Source organism: Desarmillaria tabescens (assembly GCF_030435595.1).
Source record: "Desarmillaria tabescens strain CCBAS 213 chromosome Unknown EV420scaffold_60, whole genome shotgun sequence".
Lineage (NCBI taxonomy): Eukaryota > Fungi > Basidiomycota > Agaricomycetes > Agaricales > Physalacriaceae > Desarmillaria > Desarmillaria tabescens.
The window spans coordinates 94,948-119,490 of NW_026848359.1; the positions used below are offsets into that span (position 1 = coordinate 94,948).

General features: G+C 47.0%; 6 protein-coding genes across 6 annotated transcripts; 4 read left to right on the forward strand and 2 right to left on the reverse strand.

Annotated features, from left to right (window-relative positions):
• The first annotated feature begins 107 nt into the window (after window positions 1–107).
• EV420DRAFT_1576941 (uncharacterized protein) lies at window positions 108–663 on the forward strand. The gene is made up of 2 exons (XM_060474517.1): window positions 108–378; window positions 434–663. Exons 1-2 carry the CDS (start codon window positions 294–296, stop codon window positions 628–630), a joined length of 282 nt encoding a protein of 93 aa, XP_060324586.1. The 5' UTR covers window positions 108–293; the 3' UTR covers window positions 631–663.
• Window positions 658–3,486, reverse strand: EV420DRAFT_1631481 (glycoside hydrolase superfamily; the record flags this gene model as incomplete). Its single annotated transcript, XM_060476156.1, has 17 exons — window positions 658–862; window positions 920–987; window positions 1,036–1,078; window positions 1,130–1,210; window positions 1,269–1,353; window positions 1,406–1,847; window positions 1,907–1,961; window positions 2,012–2,038; window positions 2,093–2,155; window positions 2,209–2,264; window positions 2,314–2,361; window positions 2,413–2,491; window positions 2,544–2,591; window positions 2,639–2,718; window positions 2,767–2,851; window positions 2,913–3,183; window positions 3,239–3,486. Coding segments are annotated over 17 exons (1,811 nt in total), but the record flags the coding sequence as incomplete, so codon positions are not given.
• A 1,487-nt stretch (window positions 3,487–4,973) lies between these two features.
• Window positions 4,974–7,641, forward strand: EV420DRAFT_1576951 (uncharacterized protein). The gene is made up of 10 exons (XM_060474518.1): window positions 4,974–5,031; window positions 5,089–5,343; window positions 5,400–5,476; window positions 5,533–5,556; window positions 5,622–6,639; window positions 6,698–6,715; window positions 6,787–6,813; window positions 6,872–6,925; window positions 6,975–7,206; window positions 7,259–7,641. The coding sequence occupies exons 2-10, from the start codon at window positions 5,119–5,121 to the stop codon at window positions 7,444–7,446; spliced, it is 1,863 nt and encodes a 620-aa protein (XP_060324588.1). The 5' UTR covers window positions 4,974–5,031; window positions 5,089–5,118; the 3' UTR covers window positions 7,447–7,641.
• A 218-nt stretch (window positions 7,642–7,859) lies between these two features.
• Window positions 7,860–11,204, forward strand: EV420DRAFT_1278048 (Zn-dependent exopeptidase; the record flags this gene model as incomplete). The annotated part of the gene is given in 16 exon segments (XM_060468059.1): window positions 7,860–8,074; window positions 8,130–8,550; window positions 8,607–8,636; window positions 8,691–8,724; window positions 8,767–9,159; window positions 9,214–9,306; window positions 9,361–9,365; window positions 9,423–9,554; window positions 9,607–9,688; window positions 9,746–10,032; window positions 10,083–10,202; window positions 10,260–10,369; window positions 10,420–10,584; window positions 10,601–10,833; window positions 10,904–11,026; window positions 11,074–11,204. The coding sequence occupies 16 exon segments, from the start codon at window positions 7,860–7,862 to the stop codon at window positions 11,202–11,204; spliced, it is 2,574 nt and encodes an 857-aa protein (XP_060324589.1).
• A 2,569-nt stretch (window positions 11,205–13,773) lies between these two features.
• Window positions 13,774–21,730, reverse strand: EV420DRAFT_1576961 (beach-domain-containing protein). Its single transcript, XM_060474519.1, has 32 exons — window positions 21,442–21,730; window positions 21,346–21,393; window positions 21,107–21,298; window positions 20,394–21,051; window positions 20,117–20,356; window positions 19,901–20,059; window positions 19,455–19,852; window positions 19,319–19,406; window positions 19,234–19,264; window positions 18,773–19,104; window positions 18,218–18,712; window positions 17,898–18,169; window positions 17,610–17,848; window positions 17,425–17,556; window positions 17,197–17,360; window positions 17,025–17,147; window positions 16,809–16,968; window positions 16,704–16,760; window positions 16,405–16,645; window positions 16,277–16,349; window positions 16,167–16,230; window positions 15,885–16,103; window positions 15,746–15,832; window positions 15,568–15,694; window positions 15,393–15,516; window positions 15,262–15,300; window positions 15,094–15,234; window positions 14,872–15,041; window positions 14,761–14,818; window positions 14,473–14,648; window positions 14,104–14,420; window positions 13,774–14,055 (listed from the first exon to the last, which is right to left on the reverse strand). The coding sequence occupies exons 1-32, from the start codon at window positions 21,613–21,615 to the stop codon at window positions 13,995–13,997; spliced, it is 5,859 nt and encodes a 1,952-aa protein (XP_060324590.1). The 5' UTR covers window positions 21,616–21,730; the 3' UTR covers window positions 13,774–13,994.
• Window positions 21,731–23,212: 1,482 nt separating this feature from the next.
• Window positions 23,213–24,189, forward strand: EV420DRAFT_1485080 (uncharacterized protein; the record flags this gene model as incomplete). Its single annotated transcript, XM_060470157.1, has 4 exons — window positions 23,213–23,533; window positions 23,581–23,685; window positions 23,739–23,955; window positions 24,008–24,189. 4 exons carry the CDS (start codon window positions 23,213–23,215, stop codon window positions 24,187–24,189), a joined length of 825 nt encoding a protein of 274 aa, XP_060324591.1.
• Window positions 24,190–24,543: the final 354 nt, after the last annotated feature.

Below are 24,543 nucleotides of genomic sequence, written 5' to 3' on the forward strand. Positions count from 1 at the left end.
AGGACCCAATTCGTGTCTGCGCTTCCACGCAAAATTCTTCTCGGCTTTAAGAAGGCATTCCATTTTTGGCCTCGGATTTGCTACCAGATCTCGAGCCTTTGTCCTTCCTTTGTCTCCGATCCCCTTATAGACATTTCATCCGGATTTATAGTCTTTACCTTGGAATACATACCACAACCGTCGTTAAAGCTTAAGTGCGAAGACTTTCTCGATCTACCTCTGGTAGCAACGGTATTACATCCGATGACGAAGAGATTTCCCTGACGCAGCAACTTGAGTCGATTAACGAAGAGATGAAGGTCCTCGCTGAGAAACACGCAGATATACAGAAGAAGCTCAAAGATGAGGGTGCCTCAAATATCCCCGAGCCTGAATTTGGTGTGTTCTTTTCTCCGTTGGGTCTTCTCCTTCGCTAACGCGCGTCGGTAAACAGTTCCTCAGAACAGACTGAGAGCCTGCGAGCTAGAGATCGAGACAGAGAGGAAGAAGAGGATTGAGCGTGAAACAGTGTTGATGGACATTCGGCGGGAGTGTAGAGGTCCTTTCATCGTTCTGGCACTGCTGGATGCGTTCATTGATGTCTCGAAATCGACTACGGCTGCGGTGGATTTGCTCGACGCTGTAAAGTAACTATATCACGGACTTTCAAACTTAAGCATAGGCACCACGCCTATGTTAATAGTATAATGTAGCCATTCGTCACGTCAGGGATGACTTTACATGTGTCTAGTATGTGTTTGAGCAGTGCATAATAGTCATATTATAGTAGAACAAGTGGAAACAGGTACGCGAACACAGCCATGAAGGTCTTCTGCTCGAAAGGTGACTATTTAGTCTTGAAGGTGCGAGTCAAAGAATTCGGCTGTTGACATTTACGCTCTATAAGATAGGAAATACATCAAATAACGAGCATACGCACACAGAGACAACGCTGATCGCTTGAATGTTCGCTCCAGTGTCGTGTAGTTGACGTATTGAATTCCGAACCTAATTACATTGTAATTGAATGCGGGAGTAGAAAAGATTGCGACTTACCGAGCAGATAGGCCACTGGCCCATTCCGCATTGTCAACCATGGCTATGAATGGTCAGCATCTGGTATGTTAGCGGATGGTCATCGTGATCTTACCCCAAGCAAAAACACCTTTGATAGGAACACCGTCTTCCTGAATCGACAACAGGATTTCACCGAGATACGTGAGGAAGTAGTCTAGGAAATCGATCATTCAATTTCCTTGAAACGTCCTTATAAAATATTTCTTGCATACTTGTTCGAGAAAGGTCTTCCTTGATGCGATACAGATCAGTCCACTCGTTTTCGAAAGGTTCCGCAAACCCAATCTCGGAAACATACTTTCAAAACAAGTTGAATACGGGCTGAAGAACTGAGTATTGAAGAGCTTACGAGTTTATTCGTGGGCCATCGCTTATGAACTTCCTGTAGCAAAGCACGGACATTTACTGGAGTTGCCTGAAGCCAGGATGCCAACGGATCTGCAGAGGGCCCTGCAGCCCAGCCATACCCAGAGTCATAAAACACCGGGTCGTTGCAGACTGGCCATAGTGGGTGCGAAGTATTGGCAACGCAAGCATCGATACCTTCTGGCGGCGCTCGAATGAACTGCGAACGGTAGCAATCGATGGCGTAGAAGTCCGCTGAACCTAGAATATCTTTCTTTTCTTCTTCCGTAAAGCGTGGGAGATATTCGGGGGACAGTGTGTCGGTTAAGATCTCAGGCCAGTCACCGGTAGTGTATATCGGGTCGGAAAAGACACCAATTTGAAATGCTGCATGACGTTCGACAGCGAGTGCGTCCTCGGAAGAATTACTTCTCCATGGAGTACCTCTAGATAAATTTGCTTTTAGTGCTTGTTAAGTCGAAAGAACAAGGCGCGCTATACTCACATGTAATCGTCGTTCTTGAGAGCAATTTCCCCGGATATGCCCATCTCTCGGAATGCTGCAATGCATCTTTAGAATAACTCGATACGGGTAAGGATGGATAAAAACCTTTCACGGCTGCAGCATGTGCTTTCACTGTGAATAGAGAATTCATTGCAAGGAAGCAGGAACGAAGAGGAATAAACGTACGCAGATTATACGAACACTGGTATGGGGCCATTGATGCATTGACGCCTGGAGCGAGCGTTGTATCTATTCTTGCGGTCAGTCCATGAATTTGACATGCTTTTTTTCATAGAACTCACTGAAGGGGTAAGAGCCAACTTGACCGCAATAAACGCGGGGTTCATTGAAAGTATACCTATATTTTGTGAGCTAACGTCCAGGCAAAAGATTATAACGCCCTTCACCATGTCTTGACACGTCCATTGTATGCTTGGAAGATGGTTTTGGCATAGCTAGTAGCGTCTTTAGCTGATGAATAAATAGCGTATCACGGTAAAACATACTTAACGAAATCGTCCACGATATTCGGGGATGTGAAACCACCGTAAAAAGATTGGAGAGCGAGGGGGAGGTCCCAGTGGACTGTTGCCATACATTGAAGATACATCAGTGATAATGAAGAGGAACGACTCACATAACGTTACGACAGGCTCGACTCCATGAGCCAAATGATAATCAATCACTGTTTCAACTATCAGTACGACATCCTGCTTTCAAGAAAGGACATACCGTCAGAATAGTGCGCTATACCGGCAGGGTTGAGGGGCGAGTCCGCTGCACCGAAAGGGTATATCCTCGCCCACGATATGCTGGTAACTAGTCAGAGCTGTAGATGCTACGATACCCGCAATACTCACGAGAATGAATGAGCTTTGACTCCGAGTGCAGCAGATCGCTCGATATCTTCTTTGTACAAGAAGTATTGAAGGTCGACAACGTCCGCTATTGGGACCAAGTCAGCATTACGAATGAGAAAATACTCAAACTCAAGTCAGAATCTCGCCTGTGGTATTATCAGCGATCGCGTTCGGTTGCCTCGATGCCCAATCCCACATTGTTGGACCCTTGCCCTCATTCTTGGTCGCCCCTTCGACCTGATACGCGGCGGTGTCGACACCGAATGCGAACCCTTTTGGGAACTTCAAGCCGGGAAGGACGTCTTTCGGAGCGGGGGCATAGAATGATGGATACAAAGGTGGGGGAGAGGGAGGTAACGTAACGGATGCAGTGGGAACTCGAGTCGTAGTGAACGGTGGGGGCTCTACTGGTCCCACCTGAAATAGGTACTGTTATGTAGTGAATTTTTCCTAGGTGGAATGGCGTACTTACCACATCCCAGAGTCTTTCGAGACCTTCGGGCGAATAGTCACGGGGAATAGAGCCAACTGGAGGGAAACTAGTTGGAGTTGTAGCGGCTGTGGGGACAGCAGAATCTGAGGGTGAAGTAGTAGTAATAGTGGTACTTGGAGTGCTAGTACCCACAGCCGCAGTCGATGTCGCTGATACTTCACCAAAGTCCTTACTGAAGGTAAGGACCGCAAGGAGAAGCGAGAGTGAGGATATACCAATGCACATATTGGTTAAAAGTAAGTCCAGCGGGCTTGAGAGGTTCCTGCACCACAGACTATATAGTCCAAGTGTCGCAAAGATCCATATAGCGGTCCGACATGGACGGGTATCTTGTACTACTACTTCCGCTCGGCTGCGAGTAGCATCAAGGTAAGCTGCCGGATTTTATGCATTGTCAGCGCGACAATAGAGCATTGGAATGCCAGGCTTAGCGGCGAGACCTCCAAGAATGCTTGATGCTCGCTCCTTTTTGCTTACATTGCTCGAAAAGACAGGAATGACTCATCGCTACACGGTACAGTGAGGCCGCCCAGTGCTGGATTGCTCTGGAATGCAAGGAAAAACAGTATCGAGCCTAGGAGCGGATGGTATTAATTCTGTGACGCCGGTGTTTACGGAAGTGCAGGAATATCGAATAGGTACCTGATGATATATGATGGGCCGTCATTCCGCCTATGCCCGTAATAAAGTTCCGAGTCCTGAGTATACAGGATGAGTCGGTCTATAACCTGAGCATCTCGGTGGCGGTGCGTGGGTGATAGTCCGACAATTTACCGTGCCGTGCATGCCATAGTCGCCCGAGTCGCCCACGGTAATGTCACACGTCGCACTTGTTACACGTTCTTTTTTGAGCGTTGATTACGGGTACGGGGGGTACGGTAGGTACGGTACTGGTATTGATTACTCTTCCTCAGCCATCTCTTTACTAAATGAGGCTACGTGCACACGTGAGATACATGGATACTCTGCTAGCCAAACCCTTTCACCGGACTGACAGCACCCTCAAAGTGTGCTTCCCAGCTGAGCAGTGCACTGGTGGTGATGTTCCCTCTTGCGCGCGGCGCCGTAGCTCCCGTGGAGACCAACCACCCTCTCTTCCTCGTCTCGTCGACTTGATTCGCCTGGAGTTCCCATAAATTTCGAGAGTGCAAATGCCTTCAGCATTTGTTTATATTACGGTCCAGATGCCCTTGCGTGTGATATCGAAGAACGGTATCCAGAAACTGTGTCTCGTATTGTAGGCCTCGGCAGCGGACTTGAATTTGAGTGGAAGTGAAGTTGATGCCTATGGACCGTGACAAGATGAGGATTGGGGACTAAGGCTAAGGAGACGGAATACAATTACTATTCTGTTCTATTCTAACTTTATCGTGTTGTCATTGCATCGAATATGAACCTTGTGCCACACCCATGCAGAGCAGCCCACTCCAACTTCAGGGCTTGGATATGCCACTCCCTGTAATGGCCCACCCCTTCATAAATTCGATATCATGGTTTTGAATATTCTGGGATCCGAGTCGAGTCCGAAGAAGGAAAATCGGGGCACCACGACGTTGGTCCTCGTTGGACTCAGTTCAAGTTAGCCTGACAAGTCCCGGCTTTATTATATACTCGCGGAACTCGTATCCATTTAACTTTTGTAAGTTCAAGCTCGCGCCGGGGTCACGTGCGTTTCCCGGGCCGATTCGAGCGTCTTGTGAAATTGTTGACATTGCGACATTTTTTGGTCTCACCCTAATTATGTCCTTTCGTGAGATAAATCCCCCCTCGAGGTATGCCTGACATCTGTATATGTATCCTCAATTACCGCTCACCCAGCGCCATCGAAGATAAAACAGCTTTATCTTTCATCATTGCACATGGCCGGTCAGGGTGGGGGAAGATGTCGTTCCGTGTTTTTAACCGTCAAGATCACCTACTACCGCGGCAAAGAAAAGATTGTTGCTCCTGATAACCTCGAGATTGCTTGTCAAGTTGCCCGAGAGGACTCGAAGACCCTCAGTCTTCCACCGCCTTCGTATAGTAGCGTTTATGTCACTGGCCCTGGTGTCGCGGAGTTCCGCTGGTCGAGCTATGTGGACAGTGTAGGTGAACGTCTCCGACTAAGTGAACATGATATCATGGTATTCTTCTTATTTAGGATTTGCACAAAATTTTGAGGCGAAGAATCAATGGAGATCTTTTGATTCCTAATTCAGTACTCAACAAAGCATCTATGTAAGTGCGAGCCTCTAAAAATATCAGTGCATGCTTATTTGTGGTCCTGCATCAAGCAAGAGCATCGAACTTTATGAAGAGTAGGTCCTACTTAGCTTTCTCGTTCAAAGTAGTTGTTGCTAACTTAGTATTTATTTATCTTCAGAATCGACGGAACAAGGCCGGATGCAGACGGATACAACGAATCCCATCCTGCCGCTCCATATCAGGTCACGGTACAGGGAAATGGACTAAATCATCCCGATCCGAGGACAGGAAATCAGGCAGCTCCTTCTATTAGTCAGGGATTTGTCCTCGCGGTACCAGTACGTCAGCAATCATCTTTTCCTCAGCAACATCAAGTCCGGCCAGCCGCAGCTTCTACATTTCCCGACCGGCTTTCTGGCATCTTGAACAGGGGCAGAGAAGCTCTTAAAGCTCTTGATCGAGTAACAATGACATCTACGGCTTCACCAATGGTCTCCACAGAATCCAGGCACGAAAATAATCTTATCACAAATACGAATGCAATAGCTTCAGCTCTACCTCCCGTAGATCCACTGGAGTCAGTAAGGATCTCTCAATCTATCGAATCTGGAAGTTTCTCTGCTGTAGAAAATCGCGATGGTGATGTTTCCTCCGACACTGCAATAGCAGAAACATCGGGGGTGGGCGACGCCGGTATGAATGTCGTCGTTTCATCTTCTTTGAGCGATGAGGAAGAGGACTCCATTGCAAAGGTGATAGAAGATTTATTTGGGGAGGAGGCTTCCGAGCCAGATTCAAGACATGCAACCCCCAGTCTTCTTAATTTGCACGAAGCGTTTCCTCTGCACATGTCCCCCCTTCCATCTGTATCGAATGCCGAGACAAAGAAAGATTCCAATGACCGTGCACGGACCGGCTCTCCGTCTAACCATTCCATTGGGTCAACGCCTCCATGTAACCGTTCTGCCTCTATCCGTTTCACCCCGCCTCCCCCACGCGCCTCCTCTCACGATCAACATTCCATTCGGTCTACGCCACCGCGCAGTCCCTCACCCCACCCTCAGCCTGTATCAATTGAGGAGAAGCCATCGCCAGTATCTCCACCTGTCAAGACATCCGTGCACACGAAGACTTCTCCCGTATTCCTTGCTTCAAGTCCACCTCCAGGACTGAATTATGAAGAACGCGGCGATGAAGTAAGTGAAAGCGGATATGTATCAAAGAGAACTAGATGCTGATTCTATCATTGATCAGGACGGGAACGTGTTCAACGTAAGTTTTAGGGTCTTCCTCCCTTCTTCAACCTGACCTTTGCCGTCTCGTGGATTGTATCCCCACCCCAGCAAGGTAACGTAGAGGAGGTATCAATGGTCAGTGTATTCATTAATTGATCACCTTCCTGTTCATTAGCTCATTCATAGTTTGTAGAACCTGGAAACCCCGAGCACACTAGCATTACGAACACCACCTGTCAATGCTGTGGTAGGTCTTAATTCCAATGTTCTTGTATTTACACTGACACTGGTGTAAGACTGGCAAGCGATCTACAAGTTTACGTTCCGTTTCTCCTCCCCCTCCAGCCAAAAGAGTAATGCGAGGTGCTAGCCCCTCTGACAAACGAGCTGAATCCGAGGCATTGAGAGAATACAATGAACGATCTGAAGAACTCTTTACCATGGTCACCAACCTAACCAAACAAGAAGAATCACTGAGACGCTTAGGTGTTCCTCTTCCCGAACGCGATCCCACTGCAGATAATTTTGGTACGTATATTTTCATGTCGTGGATCTGCGGATCGTTATACTTCTTTCTCAGTGATGCGAGTCCAACTGAGAAAAGTGGAAGCGGAGCTGGAAGCTGAACGTATGCGAAGTCGGGAACTTGAATTAAATTTGAGTGACATTAGGCGGGAGTGCAAACAGCCATTCTTCGTTCCTTCGTTGTTCGACGCTTTTCTTCAAATTTCGAAGCTTACCACAGCGGCTACTGAACATATTCCATGACATGTCATTAATGAACTTCAAGGTCATTTCTTCTGTTTTGTGACAATTATTATATGCTTTGTTGTATTACTGTAGCAACTTGTAGCTATATGAATAATTTCGAAGTGAGTACACGCTCGTTCAGCCGAAATTTTGTACCCTATTGTATTTAATATTAAATTAGAATTAATTACTCCAATAGTTTCTTTCCCCTTACCATCGCCACTACCATCATCATCACGAATGGCGGCCCTGCTGCGTCCGGTTAAACATAAGTTTAATCCCTTTATCGTTGCAAGCTGCCTTTTGCCTGCCTGACAGTTCGAAATTCGGCAACGACATGTGGCGGAATACCGTGATCAGTGACGTCTATTCTCGCTATCTCGAGTAACTTTTGTTTGTAACCGCCATGGCGGACGAGAAATCCTTCTATAATGACAGCAAAACGATACCGGCACCAGCAACGACGTCGGACAAATGTTTTACCGCGTAGAGGGAGCATTGTCAAGCTAGTTCTTGCTCTTGGTATCGTGGTTGTGGCCCTTCGTTTTGTTCTGCGGTCATCGTATGTGCTCGACGCTGTCTTGCTGGATGAGCATCCCAAGAAATATAAGCCTCTGGTTGGGAAGCGGGCGGAGAATGTCTTTCTGTACGTATTGTTGTTCGTTTATCACCAGCGGTTTCTTATGCTAGAACGTTTGCAGGTCTGTACCAAACGAGGAGGTGTGCATAGCGACGTCGCAGCACTATACAGCGAAACCCCATCTGGCGGGTTCAGAAATCGACTTGTCTACCGCAAAAGACTTCTTGCATTTTCTGCAGACCGAGCTTGGTGTCAAACCTCCCGCAGAGGATCCCATTTACCCGGCCGGGTCCCCAGAATCTCAGAGAGCCACGCTGTCCCTTCCGAAAACACATACGGCACAGGCTTGGATTGATGTTTACTACCCGGTCATGAATACACCGCTTGATCGTGTTGTGCAGGCATTGGATCAAGAGGACAACGTTATTTGGGCCGCGGATCTTACGGAACACACTGATGACACTGACCCAGAGGCAGGCGAGTACTACGATTTTGTGCCTACCTTCCACGGATTGAGCAAGGGTGGTGATGTTACGGGAAAGGTGAGCCGTCTTTGCATAATCCTCCATGTGCCGCAACTGATCGTGTTTCATGCCAGCTTGTCTACGCGAACTACGGCTTGAAAGAGGTAAGCAGCTCCCCAGCTATGAAACCCCCTGCTTTTCCATTGGTACGCTGCTAGGATTATGATGCACTTATTGCGAAAGGCAGGTTCAGTGCTTCTGTCGTGCTTTTGCGCCATTTATAAGTTATCCTAGGCGTCAATCTTACTGGTTCCATTATTTTGGCCAGATATGGTGGCAATTTCCGTGGACTCAAGGTCAAAGGCGCACAAGAGGTTGGCGCTGTTGGTATTCTCATATATAGCGACACTCGCGACGACGGGGCTGTAACTGTGGAGAATGGCTACAAGCCGTACCCCGATGGGCCCGCTCGAAGTCCCACCTCGGTTCAACGTGGCAGCGTGCAGTTCATTAGCATGTACCCTGGTGATCCAACAACTCCAGGATATCCTTCGTATGAAAATGTCACGCGTATGGAGGCGCTCAACAGTCCTTCGATACCTAGTCTGCCTTTCTCTTGGGCTAATGCTCAAAAACTCCTGGAGCTCTCTGAGAAGGGAGAAATCAATGTCAGGCTGGTCAACCATGGTGAGCTTATTGCTTCTCATTATGCATCGAATCGCTAATCTAAATGAACGTCAGTTGATGATAAGGTTATTCCAATTTGGAATACGATGGCCGTTATTCCGGGCTACATCACTGACGAGATTGTGGTTGTTGGAAATCATAGAGACGGTAGGTATTATTTCTTTTTTGGTAACCTTTCATGTGTCTGAGTTAGTCTTATAGCTTGGGTATGAATTCCCTAATCGCTTTTTGTGGCTTTCTCTCACTTCAATCATGGGAACCAGGTTATGGGCGCAGCAGATCCCACCAGTGGTACTGCATCAATAGCCGAGACTATCCGAGGGTTTGGCGTTTTGGTGAGGAAAGGTTGGAAGCCGCTTCGTACCATCGTTATTGCCAGCTGGGATGCCGAAGAGGTAGGATTCGTCCTCTCGTCTTGTTGTCTATCTCAAATTTATAAACGCGCAGTACGGTCTTATTGGCAGCACCGAATGGGGCGAAGACTTTGCGGAATTCATTGATAAATATGTTGTTGCATATGTGAATCTTGGTAGGTGTACAGGATGTTTGCACGCCCAGTGGCTAATACTACGCTTAAATAATATAGATGTTTCTGTTGGCGGCTCTAGGTACGGTGCCCAGGCCTCACCTTTACTCGCCCATCTTGTACAGCAAACTGCTCTGGATGTTCCACATCCCACAGACAAAGGTCGTACACTTTGGGATGCGACCAAAGATAGTGGATCGTATTTCGGCGCAAGGGAGGACGGAGAAAGTGTTGTAGATTCGGATGTTATAGCTGCTAGTAAGGCCCGCGCCAATGCTGTTGATGCACTCGGTGTCGGTGTCTTGGGTTCGGGCAGTGACTATACGGTGTTCTTGCAGCGTCTTGGGGTATGATTTTCTTGTGTACTCCCGAACTCGCATGCTAACTGGATATCCAGATTGCTAGTACCAACGGTGGCTTCGGCCAGACGGTAAACGACCCGGTCTATCATTATCACTCTGTGTACGATTCCGAGCGCTGGATGGAATTATACGGTGATCCTGGTTTCTTCCGACATGTACGCATTCCTCGTGGTGTCGAAGGTGTTGAGTTGCTTATCATTTCTTTTTCTCAGACTGCTGTTGCCAAGCACCTTGGACTTCAAGTTCTTCGTTTGGCCGATAATGTCGTTCTTCCTTTCAACACGACGCACTACTCGTACGAGCTTGAGAATTATCTAGACAAGTGCGTCTCCTTTCTTACATTTGAGCAAACACAGCTGAAGATACATGCAGGGTGGAGAGTCTTGTATCGGCCCAATCCGTGGATATTGACTTGTCGCCTCTTCGGCAATCCATTCATTCTCTGCAAGCTGTCAGTTTGGCTTTGGATTATGAAAAATTCAACGCGGAGCGAGATATCATCGAGGTCATTAAAAAGTGGAGAAAAGAAGCTTCTAAGTTGAAGAAATTGAAGAAGAAGCTTCGAAAGGCGTACTGCAAGGTTCAAGAAGGCTTTAGGACATCCGTGCAAGCCTCGTCACCACCACAAGCACCATAACAAACAGTACCAACTTGCGGAGGAAGAACGTCGCGTTCACCACACTGGATTTGAGCACCGTATTGGACGTTTTCCCGCCTGGCGACAAGAAATGGCGGAGAACGAGATGCTGTATGGCGTCGCTCTACAAGCTGGCTTTGAGGAATCTCGTCGCGGATGTGCTAAAGCCGCAGTCCCAAGCCTTCCGCACTTCCCTATCAGCGAACTGAAGGAAGCCAGTGAAGCGCCTTCGCGCCGTCAATCAGAAGCTGATTGCCTTTGAACGAGGATTCATCTCGGAAGACGGGATATCGGAGCGCGAGTGGTTCAGGCACCTGGGTGTAGCGCCTGGAAAGTGGCTTGGTGAGCATTTTCTGTTGCGTTGAGGTATTTGTTCTAATTGGTTTTAGGGTATGGCGCTACTACGTTACCTGCCTTGACTGAGTCTATTACTATTGATGGGAACGCTACGCTGGCGAAGTATGAAGTCGTGCGGTTGAAGGATCTTCTTGATAACCTAGCGGAGAAGATCAGGGTGTAAATTAGTACGAGAAATCTGTTATCTGGTATAGCATCTCTGTATCTGGAGTTTTTTGTTTACAGGACGTCTTGAGTTAGTAGCCTGAGATACATAGTCATATTGTGCAATCGCAACAGTCTAGTTCGTCGTTTGCTGTGGACTAAAGAACAAACCATTGCCTTAAATCAAACCATCAGTTTCTGCTCGCCATTTCGTGTGTCCTTCCTAGCACAGCATTTAATGCCGACACTGCACGGCTTCTTCCATTTCCAATCTCACACCCAAATTCCTGTCCTCCCACCATGACCACGTTTCCTCCAGAGCTTGTTGAGTTAATCATATATGAGGTCTGGCACTCTGAAATGCCATCCTACATCCGAACAACTTTCATGACTACTTGCCCCAGCATTAACCGGACATGGAAAGCTGTCTTCGCCCCTATTGCCTCTCAGGATATATACATCACCAACCTCGCATACATATACTACTTATGCGACGTAGCCCAGCACCGAAAATCTATCATCTACCATGACTCAATACCCCGACTTACACACTTCTCTTTCGTGCTCTGGTGGACCATCACTTTTGCACAGATTCCGTAGCTCTGTCATATTCTCGTCTGTGTCTGCTACCACCGATACCTGTCTATGGAACCTGAATATGATGAATATCACAAGGGGAAAACACGGCTGGAAGCATGTCTTTTTGATTGACATACGGTACCCATGTCCAGCCTTTTTATTAAGGGCGCATGTTCCTAGGGACTTCTTGTTATTCCTAGATACAAACGATAATTATCTGGCGTCACGGAACGGCATCCGATGTTTCCATAAAATCGCAGGGATATATCAGGAACACGGGAATATCAGGGAAATCAATCGACGTTTGTGGATGGCTTCCAAAGGGCCTCGCAGTACGTGGCTGGTACTTCTTCTTTTTGCTTGGTCTAATATTCGTATATTTAGGATCAGGGTATCTTACCTCACTCTTCAATCACTTGGAGTATAAACGGATGCAGCGGTCTTTGCGTCGTTTGAACTGACTCCCACTGGAATCTGGATATTGCATGTGATGGAACATCGAGGCTAATGTACCCGCACTACTGACTACAGCTCACCTTGTGATATCGTTTCATTATGCTTCGTCCGGTAAGTGAACTCAAGTTTTTTTCCCGAGTTCAGTACCTTCAATTTCGTAACTTGCAGTAATTTTAGATCTAATAATATATCTCTGCAATGTATGCTCCCCAAACCTTCTAAATATTTGGCTGCCTAGACTCAATATTGTTGTAATTTGGACTGTATCCTAGTACAATGCTATTGAGACCTCTAGTCTCTGGGTTACAAACTCGTGAGGAGTTTGCCCATTTACTTCGCATATTTATACTAAACTACACCTATTCTAGTAATTTCCGTACAATCATTTCTTACCAATGTCTGAGTCAGCATGCCGGAATGCCGGATTGCCAGAATCATCTCGCACTTTCCGACAAATATCACCATCAGCAACCTTCGGCATTTCATCAGCAAGGATAAATTCAACACGACGTCTCGGGCATACTACCAAGATGTCTTACCATGCAATTTCCTTCATTCCGAGCTTCAGAACTTGCCTTTCAACAGAGTCCGCGTACCAGTACTGGAAGTCGTTCGGTTGAAGGATCTTCTTAACTTGGTGGAGAAAATATTCAGGGTGTAGTAAATGTATCTGAGTACGAGAAATGTTATAAAGCCTCTCTGTATTTGCATTCTTTGTTTACGAGTCGTCTTTGAGCCACCAGCCTGAGATAGTGATATTGTACAATCGCATGGCCTTCAACATATGAAGTCTGGTTCATCCAATTCTCCGCAGCTAACAAACCAAGCCCCTAATTAAATCATGAGAATCTTCAAGGCGAAATCATCAGTCAACACATACAGAGTTCGTGTTCATGGTCTGCTCGCCATTTCTTGTATTCTTCAAGTAGCGCCTTTCATCGCAGCGTCTGCTTCGGCTTCGTATGCCTTTTGACGTGCTTCCTGAGTTGCGTCGTCCACCTAGAGCAATATCCCTTTAGCCAACAGCTCTCAGAGCTAAATGCTACAGTAGCTTACTGATAAATCAAAGAGATCTGAAGGTGTCTTGGGCTGGGCCGCGAGAATACGGAGCTGCAATAACGTGAGAATTGGCTGCTAAGTTTCGTAGGGCTAGTGATATTTACCCCCCCACTCGCGATATTCAGAAGCAATTGGGTGCTCTACCGATGTAGATATCGGCGTCTCCGAGGTATTGGGGTTAATGTTAGAGCTTGAGTGGGCGACTGAATTGGGCATTGGCTCTAGAGGTCGTGGAGATAGTCTAAGTGTTAGAGAAGATGACCGACCTTTATGCATTTATGTCTCAATGTGACTCTTCCTTGTGATTCCCAGGGTTCTGTCTCCAACGGAGCGTATACTCCACTTAGGTGGGTCAATACGAACACCTTTCCACCGCTTTGTAGCAGCTGCAGGATGCGTCGATCTGATTTTAGAGACTAGGAAGGTTCCATGCTTCTATGCAACCGTGATTTCTAGACCTCCATTTTTCCATGTCTGTTGTCTGAGTAAACTTCATTCTGAGTATATCTTTGTCAGAGGCTAGGGGTACCAGGCTACCAACTCTATAGAAAGACTTTAAGGTTATCACACTGCCAATGTCATCTTCTGTACTCCTGGCCAGGTGGCAGTCATACTGACAACGAAACGATTGGGGAACTAGTACGATACAGGTATCTACATATAACTACATGCGAGTCATGATACATAATAGGGATCACTTCTATACAACTATATTTCAATCAGGCAAACTCCACATAAACGACTTTCCAGTCTCCTCTCCGTGGCATAGGTTCTCTCTACAACAAAGTAAGCTCGAAGTCTCTAAGAAATTTAGGAAGACTTGCCCTAAAAACTTCAATGCTGTCACGGCTGGAGGGCGAACGACGCCCTTATCAACGGCTCTGATCTTCATACTTCTGATAGTGACAAACTCCCACTGAGCTCGCTCATTCTCCGGGGTGCCGTCTGCGGTCCATGTGCGTAACACAATCGAACCGTCCGAGCCTCCCGTCGCCAAAATACCTAGATATGAGTATTCACGCTCGTGGAAGGCCATGGAGGTTATCGATGTTGAGCCGAGCGTCAAGTCCAATACTGCTATACACCGTGCGTTGATGGTATGGAGGCATAGTTTGGTTTTGGAACAGGTTGCTACGTATCCCTGAACCGTATTGTCAAAGATTCGTCTTTCGAGACATTGGCAGAATGCTTACTGTGCTCTCGTTGATTGACACAAGGCGAACGGGATTTAGTTCCTGATCGGAGGTGCTGTGCCATATAGAACGAACATATGTACCGCGATTCAGATCCCAAAGAGCTGCACTTCCATCTTGAGAGCCGCTCACGATAAGGGAACGCGAACGTGAAGTAGCTACGCAAATCACGATATCTGTATGAATACGCATGATGTGGGAGAGGGACAGCCGCAATAGGGGAGGGATTATGAGTTCGTGATGTTTTCCATATGCGTACCGTGTAGTCAGTGCATCCAGTGACTAAACAATCGCTATCAGCGAATGATGCGCAGTTGCAAAACGAGCCTTCAATCACTTGGACCACCTCGGGGGTATGGATCAATACGAGTAGGTCCAATAGACGAGTGGAAACCCTACCTTGTTATCCACAAGCAGACGTAACTCTCCTCCGCCAACCCAGCTGGCGCCCCATTCTATTTGTTCGTGTGGACGATGGGGTATACACAGAACACCATCAGGACATGGTATAATCTTTTCTCCGATCATGTCGAATATCAACTCTCGAACAGGGACAGCCGGGCCCAGATCTATTCAGAAATGTCAGACACAAATTACATACCGAACGAAAGGTCCACAAACCTTTGAAACATCGGCTTCCTTGGAGTAACAGGTGCGGATCTTCCTCTATTCCATGCAACGTTCCCAATGGAAGCGTATGAGAGGCGTGACCATACCGTTGTGGATGAGGAGCGTTGAAAAGTTTACGCGGTGTTTGGCCAACTGGAGAAAATAAGCAAAAAATCTAACTTGAAGTGATAGCTGACGTACAGTTGTGAATGATACCAACTGTGGCCTCTCTCTCCAGTTCGTCGGTAATAGAATCAAGGTCTGAGTGCCTTCAGGGGGATGCTAGCAACCCAACAAGAGAAAAAACTGACCAATAGAACCTTCATATGACAATGGATGGAAACAATTCAAGGCTTGCGAGTCTCGTTGCTTACAGCCCCAGATAAGATCGATCCAAGATGCAAGGTGTTCGCTAACATAGGAACTTTCTAGCGCCTAATGTAAAAGGATTGTTAAAGGTCACTCTAAAAGGCCGCCCTAGCATACCTTGCGATTCATGACCACGAACAAGAGAGGATCCTGCCTTGCCCAAGGAGGTAATTTGACATCATGAATTCTTTCCCCTGTATTTTGCTGGACACCAAAGTCGATGTTGCGAGAGTTCTCTAGAAATCTGATACAAGTCAAAAAGACGACACTAAGTCTATGAACATCAGAAGCTGACTCTGGGCATGTGTAGAACTCTGGGATGAGTTCTCTTACATCTCCACGCACGTCTCTAGCAGCTGAGTCATAGGCCCGCGCAACATCACTTAAAACCATCATGAGCTGTATGTTGGAACTAAACGATATTGATTCCTAACCTGAACAATCGGTCCGGCAAGTCCCAATCGCCGCCTTGCAATGTCTTAAACATGTTCGTGTACGGGGCTAACCGAATGAGAAAATGGCAAACAATCATTGAAGAACTGAAATGAGTGCCATAATGGAAAGGCTTTTCATTGACGCTCTCCAAACTCTCGTAACGAGTGATAGCTGCCTCTCGTCGAGCGTCTGTCAGCGCTCCCATGGGGTTGGTTAGACTGGGGTTGCCGTATTTGAGTAATGCTGAGTTGCATTCACATAGTTCAGATTCTGCGACTCACTCTCGGTAGGACTCGGGATCGTTGAGGTCCAGAGTCGGCGACGAGTAATCTTGCAACACCCAAGCTGAGAAAGTATTAGCCTAGTAAACAGCAGCAAAAGGTCTACTAACGAAACACGGGATACTGCGTAGCGTCGCTTGGTGTACGCCCTGATATCTGATTTAAGATACTGATGTAAGTGAACTGGAGTAGCAGCGTTAACTCGGCGTTCAGGATAACTGAGGTAAAGGTAAATCACGTTACTAATCTCTCTAGTTTGCCACTTCCGTTGCGCGATAGCAAGCTCGTCAGGCCGAAATCCAGCTAGAACTCTTGCCCCGATATTTCCAAGTAGAGGGGTGATTAAAAGGCCTGGCGTAGTAGGTACATTACTAGAATTATTGATCATGGTCGATAGCCGTTGATCGATGTCAAGACGCCTTTTCTTGTCCAAGAAGACTATTAGTAGGGAGCGACTGTCCTTGAAATAAATCTCTAAACTGAAGGCAAACTTCGTCAAAGACCACCGTGAATCATGATAGAGAACGCCACACTCACGCTACATCACGAAAAAGAAAGTTCTTATTACTGTACGTTCCGACTTGATCATGAGGCCTGCAAGATGTTAAGTAGAAAAAAACACGTTGACGAGACGTATCCCACCATCTCTGAGCCCGCTGGGGTCCGTCAAGCTCCAAGATGCTCCCAGGAACAAAAAGAAGTCGCTTAGGCGCATCACAAGCGTCAATCACTTCTCCTTCTTCGTTCTCAACCAGGCCATCTAACATGTATAGATGAGTACGACCAATGATGAGCAGACCAGCTAGACATTAGGTCATTCAGTTCACTGTAAGTACGAAGACACCAAAAAGAACGAACGTGAGGAATCCACTCCTGACACACGCGCGACTGTTGCCACTGCTTCAATGACATCTCCAGGTTCCAATTCATGCCGAACACGACGATGCTTATCTTCCGCGATTTCTTCCGCGAGTTGACGCTCTAAAGATTCCTGTAAGATTGAATCTAGGACACTGGTCTTCCTCGTTACCTTCCACATCTGTAGATGATATTTCATAGGTTTCAGCCCATGGAGGCACTTCCACTTGAACGATAGAGCTTGTTTCTGATTGTGGAACTTCAACGTCACGAATATGCTCGAAATCAACATCGATTCTCGTTCCTGGCTGGCTAATCTCAGGCTCCAGCTTGTTCCTATTATTCACGTTAGGTCATCATGAGGCACAGCTTTCTGTAACAGACAGATCGTAGAACTTACCGAACCCTGTGAGGCCCCTCTGTCTCATCCAACCTCCAAAGGCTTGGTTCGGCTTTGGGATATAGGCCTCGCTCTGACGATAGAGCATTGGTCCATTCGTATAGCCGAGAGATTTGTCTCCGATGTTCCCGTCTAGCGAAGGGGTTAATGAGGAAAGGCGGCGGAGCTTAAATAGGAGGGCATACAGATCTAGCATATTTTTCCGAAGTCGCTTCTGTTCAGATATTCGAATGGTCTTTCGCCACTCTAGCATCCTCGCAATGAGTTTGGTGACGGTACGTTCACTGACATGGGCGGTCAATCTTGCAGATGCTATTCTCTGGCGAAAAGACCGCGTGTCAGCAACAAGTTCAGGACTAATGGTTGGTTGCAGCTTGGCGGATGGATTCACGACAGTCTCAGCATTTTGAAGAATGTCTAATATCTGAGGGGATGGATAAATCACAACGAAGATGGTAAAAGGGGTGTCTTACTTCGCGTTTCTGAACACCAGCGACGGCGCCGTCTAGTGCCAAAGTCAGTCCAAAGTGTGACATCTTTTCTAGGATGCGGGATGTGCGCTGGTTGACGCTAGGTACAGCAGAGACTTGGGCGACAAATGACTTATAGGCTTCGACAAATAATTGGGTTGTCTGTTGAGATCGAAACACTTGCCGGAAAGTAGCACTTGACGCATGAAGATCAATGAGCTCTTCCACGAGTACTTCCATCGTCGATTCAGTGGCCCATGAAAAATCGTTCGGCGCTAGGTATTCATCAGCAGAAGAATAAACCAGAGAAGGCAACATCTCACTTTCATCCTCCTCAAAAATGGAGCAGTTGTTACCAACTGTACCCAAGCCGGTATGTAAGGCCGCGAATATTGCCGGAACCATTTGCGGACAAATCACGGCATTGTGCCCCTCCGCGTCGATCTTCGTGGTGCCGGTGCGTCCAAGCAGTATATCAAAGGCAGCTTCGTTCACACTTGGATCCCAGCATGTCGGCAGCACAGTTTTTAGGATACTCCAACCACTGACTAGTTCAAACTTCCTGGTGAAAGAAGCCGACATTTTTACGCTTATGCCGATGATCAGCAAAACCTGATTGGCTACAAACGGTTGCGGTTTGTCGCCGAGGAGAAGGAGACATATTCGGGTTACCGGCAGTGCAGTTATGAGTTTGTTGTAGAACGTCGGGACTAACAGAAGCGAAACCAACAATTCCAGAACTTGTTCCGCTTTCTGGCGAGTGTCTTTGTAATCAATTCGGGAGATCATAGAGCGAGGTGAGTCAGCCATGAACGTGGCTATTTGGACGGCATTTAGAATTTCCTGGTTCTCATATGGGGGGAAAGAAACCAGCAAACCTTCATTGAGCCTTGCCGCGATGTATGATACCATGGGCTTGATGGTCTCTTCTTTAGAAAAGTTGGCTTGGGCGGCAGTTTTCAGAACTTCTATGAGATGCGGAATGATATCGTGCTGATACCATTTCGTCTGAAGGACGAACAAAAGACGTCTGATCAAACCGAGCTTGGCCATGCGCTGCTTAATATTGAATGTCTTATATCGGCTGGTCTGCAAGAGAGTGATGAAATGCTCAAGATACACTCGCTGGACTTCCTTGCGAGTACGAGACCAAAACTCAAAGTCCAACGCAATGACTTTGTATGCAACGGCATTCACTATGGTGGATTGTCTACAGATCTCGTGAGTTCGTTTTTACGGTAAATTTGACATAGGTCTTACTCAGGGTGAGCGAAAGTTCAATCCAAGAGCTTCGAATATCGTTTCAAAGCTTGTCATGTTAATCATTTGGGCCTTAGACCGCAGGATATCAGTTAATATGTCGTATCCACCTGTAGGATAGGTTCAGATACCATGCGGCAGTCCTGTAAGTAGGTTTGACTCACGCAAACGTTCCATGTCCTCAGAGTTTTGCCAACTATTTCTTAGGCCATCCATCAAGATGCCTAACGCCCGTGAAATTTCATGGGGTGTCTGACATACCCTTCAGTTGCAAGTCGAAGAAATAGCCCATGAACCAACCTTAGCTACTCGCAATAGATGAAGGGGTACGGCAGCCCCGCCAATTTTCCAGAGCGACATATCCAGACAGGCGGCTTTTACGACAGTTATGTCACCTTTGAGAGTAACGTCCTTAATAGCGCTACCGTTCGTTGTTACACTGCGAACAATGCCTGACTCTGCAATATTGGAAGTAGACAAGGAGAAAATGATTGAAGAACTGCTGATTCCTAGTCCCTCTCTGACTGCCTTGACTAAAGGTAACGATCCCGCCGAAGATACCTTTGACGCAGCTGTGGATATGAACATATTCAAAGACGTCGACGCTTCGTATGTTAGGAACTTGACTAGCGCAGGATCCTGGAAATTCCCCTGATACCGAGGCCCGAGGTGGTAGATTAAACGGGGTAGATCGTCACCTAAGAAAATTACATCGCTGTTCAATAGCAACGTAGAAATAAACTAACCTAACGGGCGCGCGATCAGATAGGCAGTCGCGATGCACCAACTCATCTGAGCCTCGACGTCGTTGCTCCCTATAACGTAGTCCATGCTGTGCGCCGAAAGGTCAGGTCTGGGGTAAGCCCAGGTCAGCGTTTCGACAAGGATACCGTCAATGAACAGTCCTAAGTAAGTAAACAATGATAAGCATCGAAGAAAGAGAGCAAGGCGTAAAAACACACGGATACTGGGCTGTGAGGCCTTTTGAGGATAATGAACCAACGTAAGATGGGTCCACCGAGCGGTATGGATACTCGACTTGTCGAGAATAGCGACTGACTTGTGTCCAGACGTGTGTAACTCGAGTTTTCCGTCCGGGTTGAGGCCAAGAGCAACGATATTTGTGGATCCCGTTCGGATAATAAAAATAGGGTGAGGAGTCAGTTTTCGGAAGAGTTTCAATCCAGAACCATATCTATAACCTGAGATTAGTCGGAGGATACGGCATTTATTCAAAACAAACCGTAAAAGTGAACCCTGTAGCTGGTACACCTCTAACGCCGTCATGAACCATGGCAAATTCCGCAGGTGACTCCAAAGAAAAGTGTTCCGGCCACCTGGACTTCATAGCCGATCTCACAATCTCGAGCGTCTCTGGATCGAGGCTTTGCTCTCCAGGAATGATCGTTCTTTGGAACAATATCCTTGCTTCTGGCGTCGCTGCTCCTAGATCCAGTAGACGACGCAGTAGCTTTTGAACAACTTGTCGCTCCCCATCCCCCCGGGTCCTAGCATCATTGTAGTACTCCATCACCGACCTGACGATACCAATACTACTCAGTGTCGCTTGATTACGATGGCATGCTGCGCAGAGGCGATCAAATAGCTTGAAGAACGCGTAGTGCATAGCCGAGTCATCTGCACCAAGTTGCGGCCTAAAGTCCCAGAGCAGGCGAATAGCACCTGGCAGCCTGATGATGCCAAGACGAGATTCAAATTCCTTGATTTTTTGGTCAAGTTCCTCGATCGGAGTGCCTCGGAGGCTGGTAAAAATTCCAGAGACGGAGAAATCGTTGAGCGACATGGAAAGAAGAAACCCTAAGGTTACGTCGACCGTTCTACAATCGGCTACCAGATCTGCCAGAGCCAAAGCTAGTGAATCGTAACCAACTGAGAGCTTGAGTAAATGATCAATGAACATACACTGGACCAAGGATAACAAAATAGCTCACTTTGAAGTATTCGGCGTTTTCTGGGTGGTCATTGATGGCGTCAGAAACTATCATGAAGACCATCCGAACAGATTCCAGGACCTCGAGCAAGACTTGCTCATCGGGTTCGCGAACGGGGCCATCGTTGCATGACTGAATCGTCGACAGGACATTCATGAGGACAACGAATCCGTCCAACTCACGAAATACGGACTGTGTGGGGATAAGTAGTACTGTAAAGTTCCAACGCCAGAACGAACCTTTGTACACGCATCTTGCAGCATGATTTTTTGTATTTCAGTCAAAATCTGTGCTTCCTCAGCAAATGTCTCTCGACCAATTGCAAAGAAACGCACCTCTGTTTTCTCTCGCGTCCCTGCACTCGTCTTGAGGTTCTCCACCGCATTCCGCATGAGTTCAATCAACACATCGCGTGCAAAATCCTCCGGCGAAACCTCTCTATCGTGTCCAGGGTTTGGTGGTGAAAAGTCGAAATGAGCCTTCAACGGCGTGAGGAGAGTACGTAGCATAATTGATGCTCATGTATCATCTCATCTGGGGTGAAAACCGTTGCTGTGGCGTTCAAAGTATGCGTCGGTGTCGGTAGTTTCGTTCTGCCTCGAGACCGGGGCATAATAGGCAAACCGACGTCGATAGCCTACCGGATAGTCCAGACACAGCCACTTTTCTCATGAACTCAAAATCTGACCCAGAAATGTGTGTCCTCCATCTGAATGTAATCACTCACAAAGGCCTCAATAATGTTAATGACCTTCTGAAGAACCTGTATGACAAGTTTGAGACCAGGCACCCATTATCTGAGGAGTCTAGGGCATAGATAAAAGTGTGGTTCTGCCAAGCTATTGCCTTTGATGGACAGTCTGACAGTCCAATGCACCTATTATTACCCCATTGCCTCCGAATTTTATTTCTCCTCTTGCTCAATTTTTTACTATGCCTGGACATGCTAAATCAAACTTGAAAAAGTGCCAGATTACTCGCAAATGCCATGACCAGCTAATGGAAAAGGCAGTCATTGCACACAAGAATGAGCTTGCCAAACTACCTGGTGCTCCTCAGAAAGATGCAAGAAAAATCTGCAAAGATTTCAAGGCTGTATATCAGAGGGAGACTGGAAAGGAGATCTTGCTTTCTTATAGCACTCAACAAGTTGCTGACTAATGAGGTTAATTACTAAGCCATTCCTTATTGGGACCTTGCGCCGGCACCACGACTGCTACCACAAGCACGTTTTACTTTTGTTGAGGGGAATCGGCAGGCACTGGCAGCATGTGTGTACTTCAGGACAGGTGCACAAGCCTATATATTCTCTAGTCATCTCACACACTGTCTAATCTCTTGTTCTTTCTGCCCGAGACACCGCCTTTGTTGTCTTTGGCTAGTCTCTCCCATCTTCTCCCACTGAGAAGTCCCCCGTCTTCTGGTTACTATCATCTCATTGAAGCGATTCGAATGTTTGTTATCCCAGTTATCCCAGTCTACCTGAAATCTAACTTTTTTTTCAGTGAGTGCGGTCGATCCGACGCTGCTATCCTTCTTCAGTACGGCCTATTACGATTTTAGCCCACAGAACAGTTCCCGTTAAATATACCTCTGGGATATATCTTCCTCCTCTCTCTCTCTCTCTCTCTCAGCATGGTTTCCGGACGTTCCATCTTACTTACTGTTCGAGTAATTTATCTGCCCGGAAAGGCAGCAATCTTCTACCCCGGAGGCCTTGACAATGCTCTAAGGTTCCTCCTCGCTGACTTGACATCTCTCTCGCTTCCACATCCCGAAGGGTCTAATGTGCGGATACTATCAACGGGAGTCCTGGAACTGTATTGGGAGACAACTGAAGGAAGCGTACGTCCCCTACTCTCCTGATTATATTGACCCCATGTACTGGTAATAGACCTTACATCAGACTCTAGTGAAGAAAGTCGCAAGCACATCGAAAGATTGGTTGCAGAATTTAACAGGACAGTTGATGTACGAGGATGTACCCTAGTAAGGAAGGCTTACGCTGACACGAACTTCCTAGCCATAAGATGACATACAAACAAGAGTGAGATATCTTCCCCTCCCTGAGAGTCTCGCGTTAATCTTGACAGAGTCGACAAAACAATGAAGGACGTTGTCTCCACTCAACTGGACTCTGACAATTGTAACCGTGTCAACGTGAAGAGAAAAGGCCGCGGCCGCCCGCGAAAATCTTCTCTGTCAACGTCTAATTGTCGAACAGCTGCCTCTGAGAATGCTCTTTCGGTAACCTCCGCCAAGGTGGCCGAGTCTTCACTGACCAGTATCCCCACAACTGTTGATGCCACCCTTTCATGCGAGCCGTTGTCAAGCGTGTCGGTATCCCCAAGTGATTTGACTTCAACGGACAATGCTACAACAGATCAAAACCTTACCAAAGGTATCGCCGAAATAGAATTGTTAGACGTAGGTGTAACAACTTTCCTTAAAAGCTTTTCACTGAACACTTCTAGCCATTGCTTTCCCACAATCTAGCGAACCTGCGGCCACCTTCACCGCATACAAACTTATCAACTCAAGACACCCTCACATCTACAGAAGAGATGGCACCGTTGCATGTAACTTCCTTTTCATCGTTCCAAAATCTTATTACTTAGTGTTGCACCGCTAGACTCATAAACGGATATCATGCCTAGATTTTGTGGTGACGCCACCACCGGCTAAACGCGTCCATCGTGAACAAGAAGTGGCACAATGGATACAAGAACTGGAGCATCTCAACCAGGAGGTCGCCAGCCTTGCAGCGAGGCAAGCAGAGATAATGCAAAAACTGAAAAGTGCAGGCGCTATGGATATCCCAGAACTTGACTCACCTGTGGACGCTTTCGGTTTGTGCTGCTTGTTACAGAATTTTGCGTTCTTATATTTATTTGATCTCAGCTTGTCGAACCCGGCTGAGAGCCCTAGAGGTGGAGATTGAAGCAGAACGACAGAAGACGCATGAGTACGAACTGGTACTTGAGGACATTCGGAGAGAATGCAAGGCCCCGTTCATCGTCCCCTCTTTGCTAGATGCTTTTATTGAAGTCGCCAAATTGACTAATGCCGCCGTGAAACTCTGAAATAATGTACTATGGTATTCTGTTACGACCCGGGCGAAATTAGTTGTGCCTAAAGGTCACAGATTGATATTCCAATGTTCAGGTGATTGTTCTGGGTGATTGGCATACATATCTTTATGGCTGCGATGACGGGGTATCCACATGGCCGGGATAATGTACTATACACATACAAGTGGTCCAGATCACATATATATTGATATAATGCAGGGCCCTTTTGAAGTCCATGTCGAGCGCGCGAGTTTCAAGCTTAGCCGGAGGGCCGGGAAGCCTGGCTTGTAGTTGCAGTAATTGGCACATCGAGAGAAATAGTCTGAGACTACAACTAATGTTAATCCAGTAGGTATCATTATGATT

What these genes read in the sequence shown, in the direction of transcription:
- EV420DRAFT_1576941 (XM_060474517.1), top strand. Translation starts at nt 294, where the DNA reads ATGAAGGTCCTCGCTGAGAAACACGCAGATATACAGAAGAAGCTCAAA. An exon ending in TATCCCCGAGCCTGAATTTG is followed by an intron (nt 379 to 433) that starts GTGTGTTCTTTT and finishes GTCGGTAAACAG; the next exon opens with TTCCTCAGAACAGACTGAGA.
- EV420DRAFT_1576951 (XM_060474518.1), top strand. Translation starts at nt 5,119, where the DNA reads ATGGCCGGTCAGGGTGGGGGAAGATGTCGTTCCGTGTTTTTAACCGTC. An exon ending in GTACTCAACAAAGCATCTAT is followed by an intron (nt 5,477 to 5,532) that starts GTAAGTGCGAGC and finishes TCCTGCATCAAG; the next exon opens with CAAGAGCATCGAACTTTATG. An exon ending in ACGTAGAGGAGGTATCAATG is followed by an intron (nt 6,814 to 6,871) that starts GTCAGTGTATTC and finishes CATAGTTTGTAG; the next exon opens with AACCTGGAAACCCCGAGCAC.
- EV420DRAFT_1576961 (XM_060474519.1), bottom strand. Translation starts at nt 21,615, where the DNA reads ATGCTACGTACTCTCCTCACGCCGTTGAAGGCTCATTTCGACTTTTCA. An exon ending in TGCAAGATGCGTGTACAAAG is followed by an intron (nt 21,299 to 21,345) that starts GTTCGTTCTGGC and finishes ATCCCCACACAG; the next exon opens with TCCGTATTTCGTGAGTTGGA. An exon ending in TTGCCGGACCGATTGTTCAG is followed by an intron (nt 15,833 to 15,884) that starts GTTAGGAATCAA and finishes GATGGTTTTAAG; the next exon opens with TGATGTTGCGCGGGCCTATG.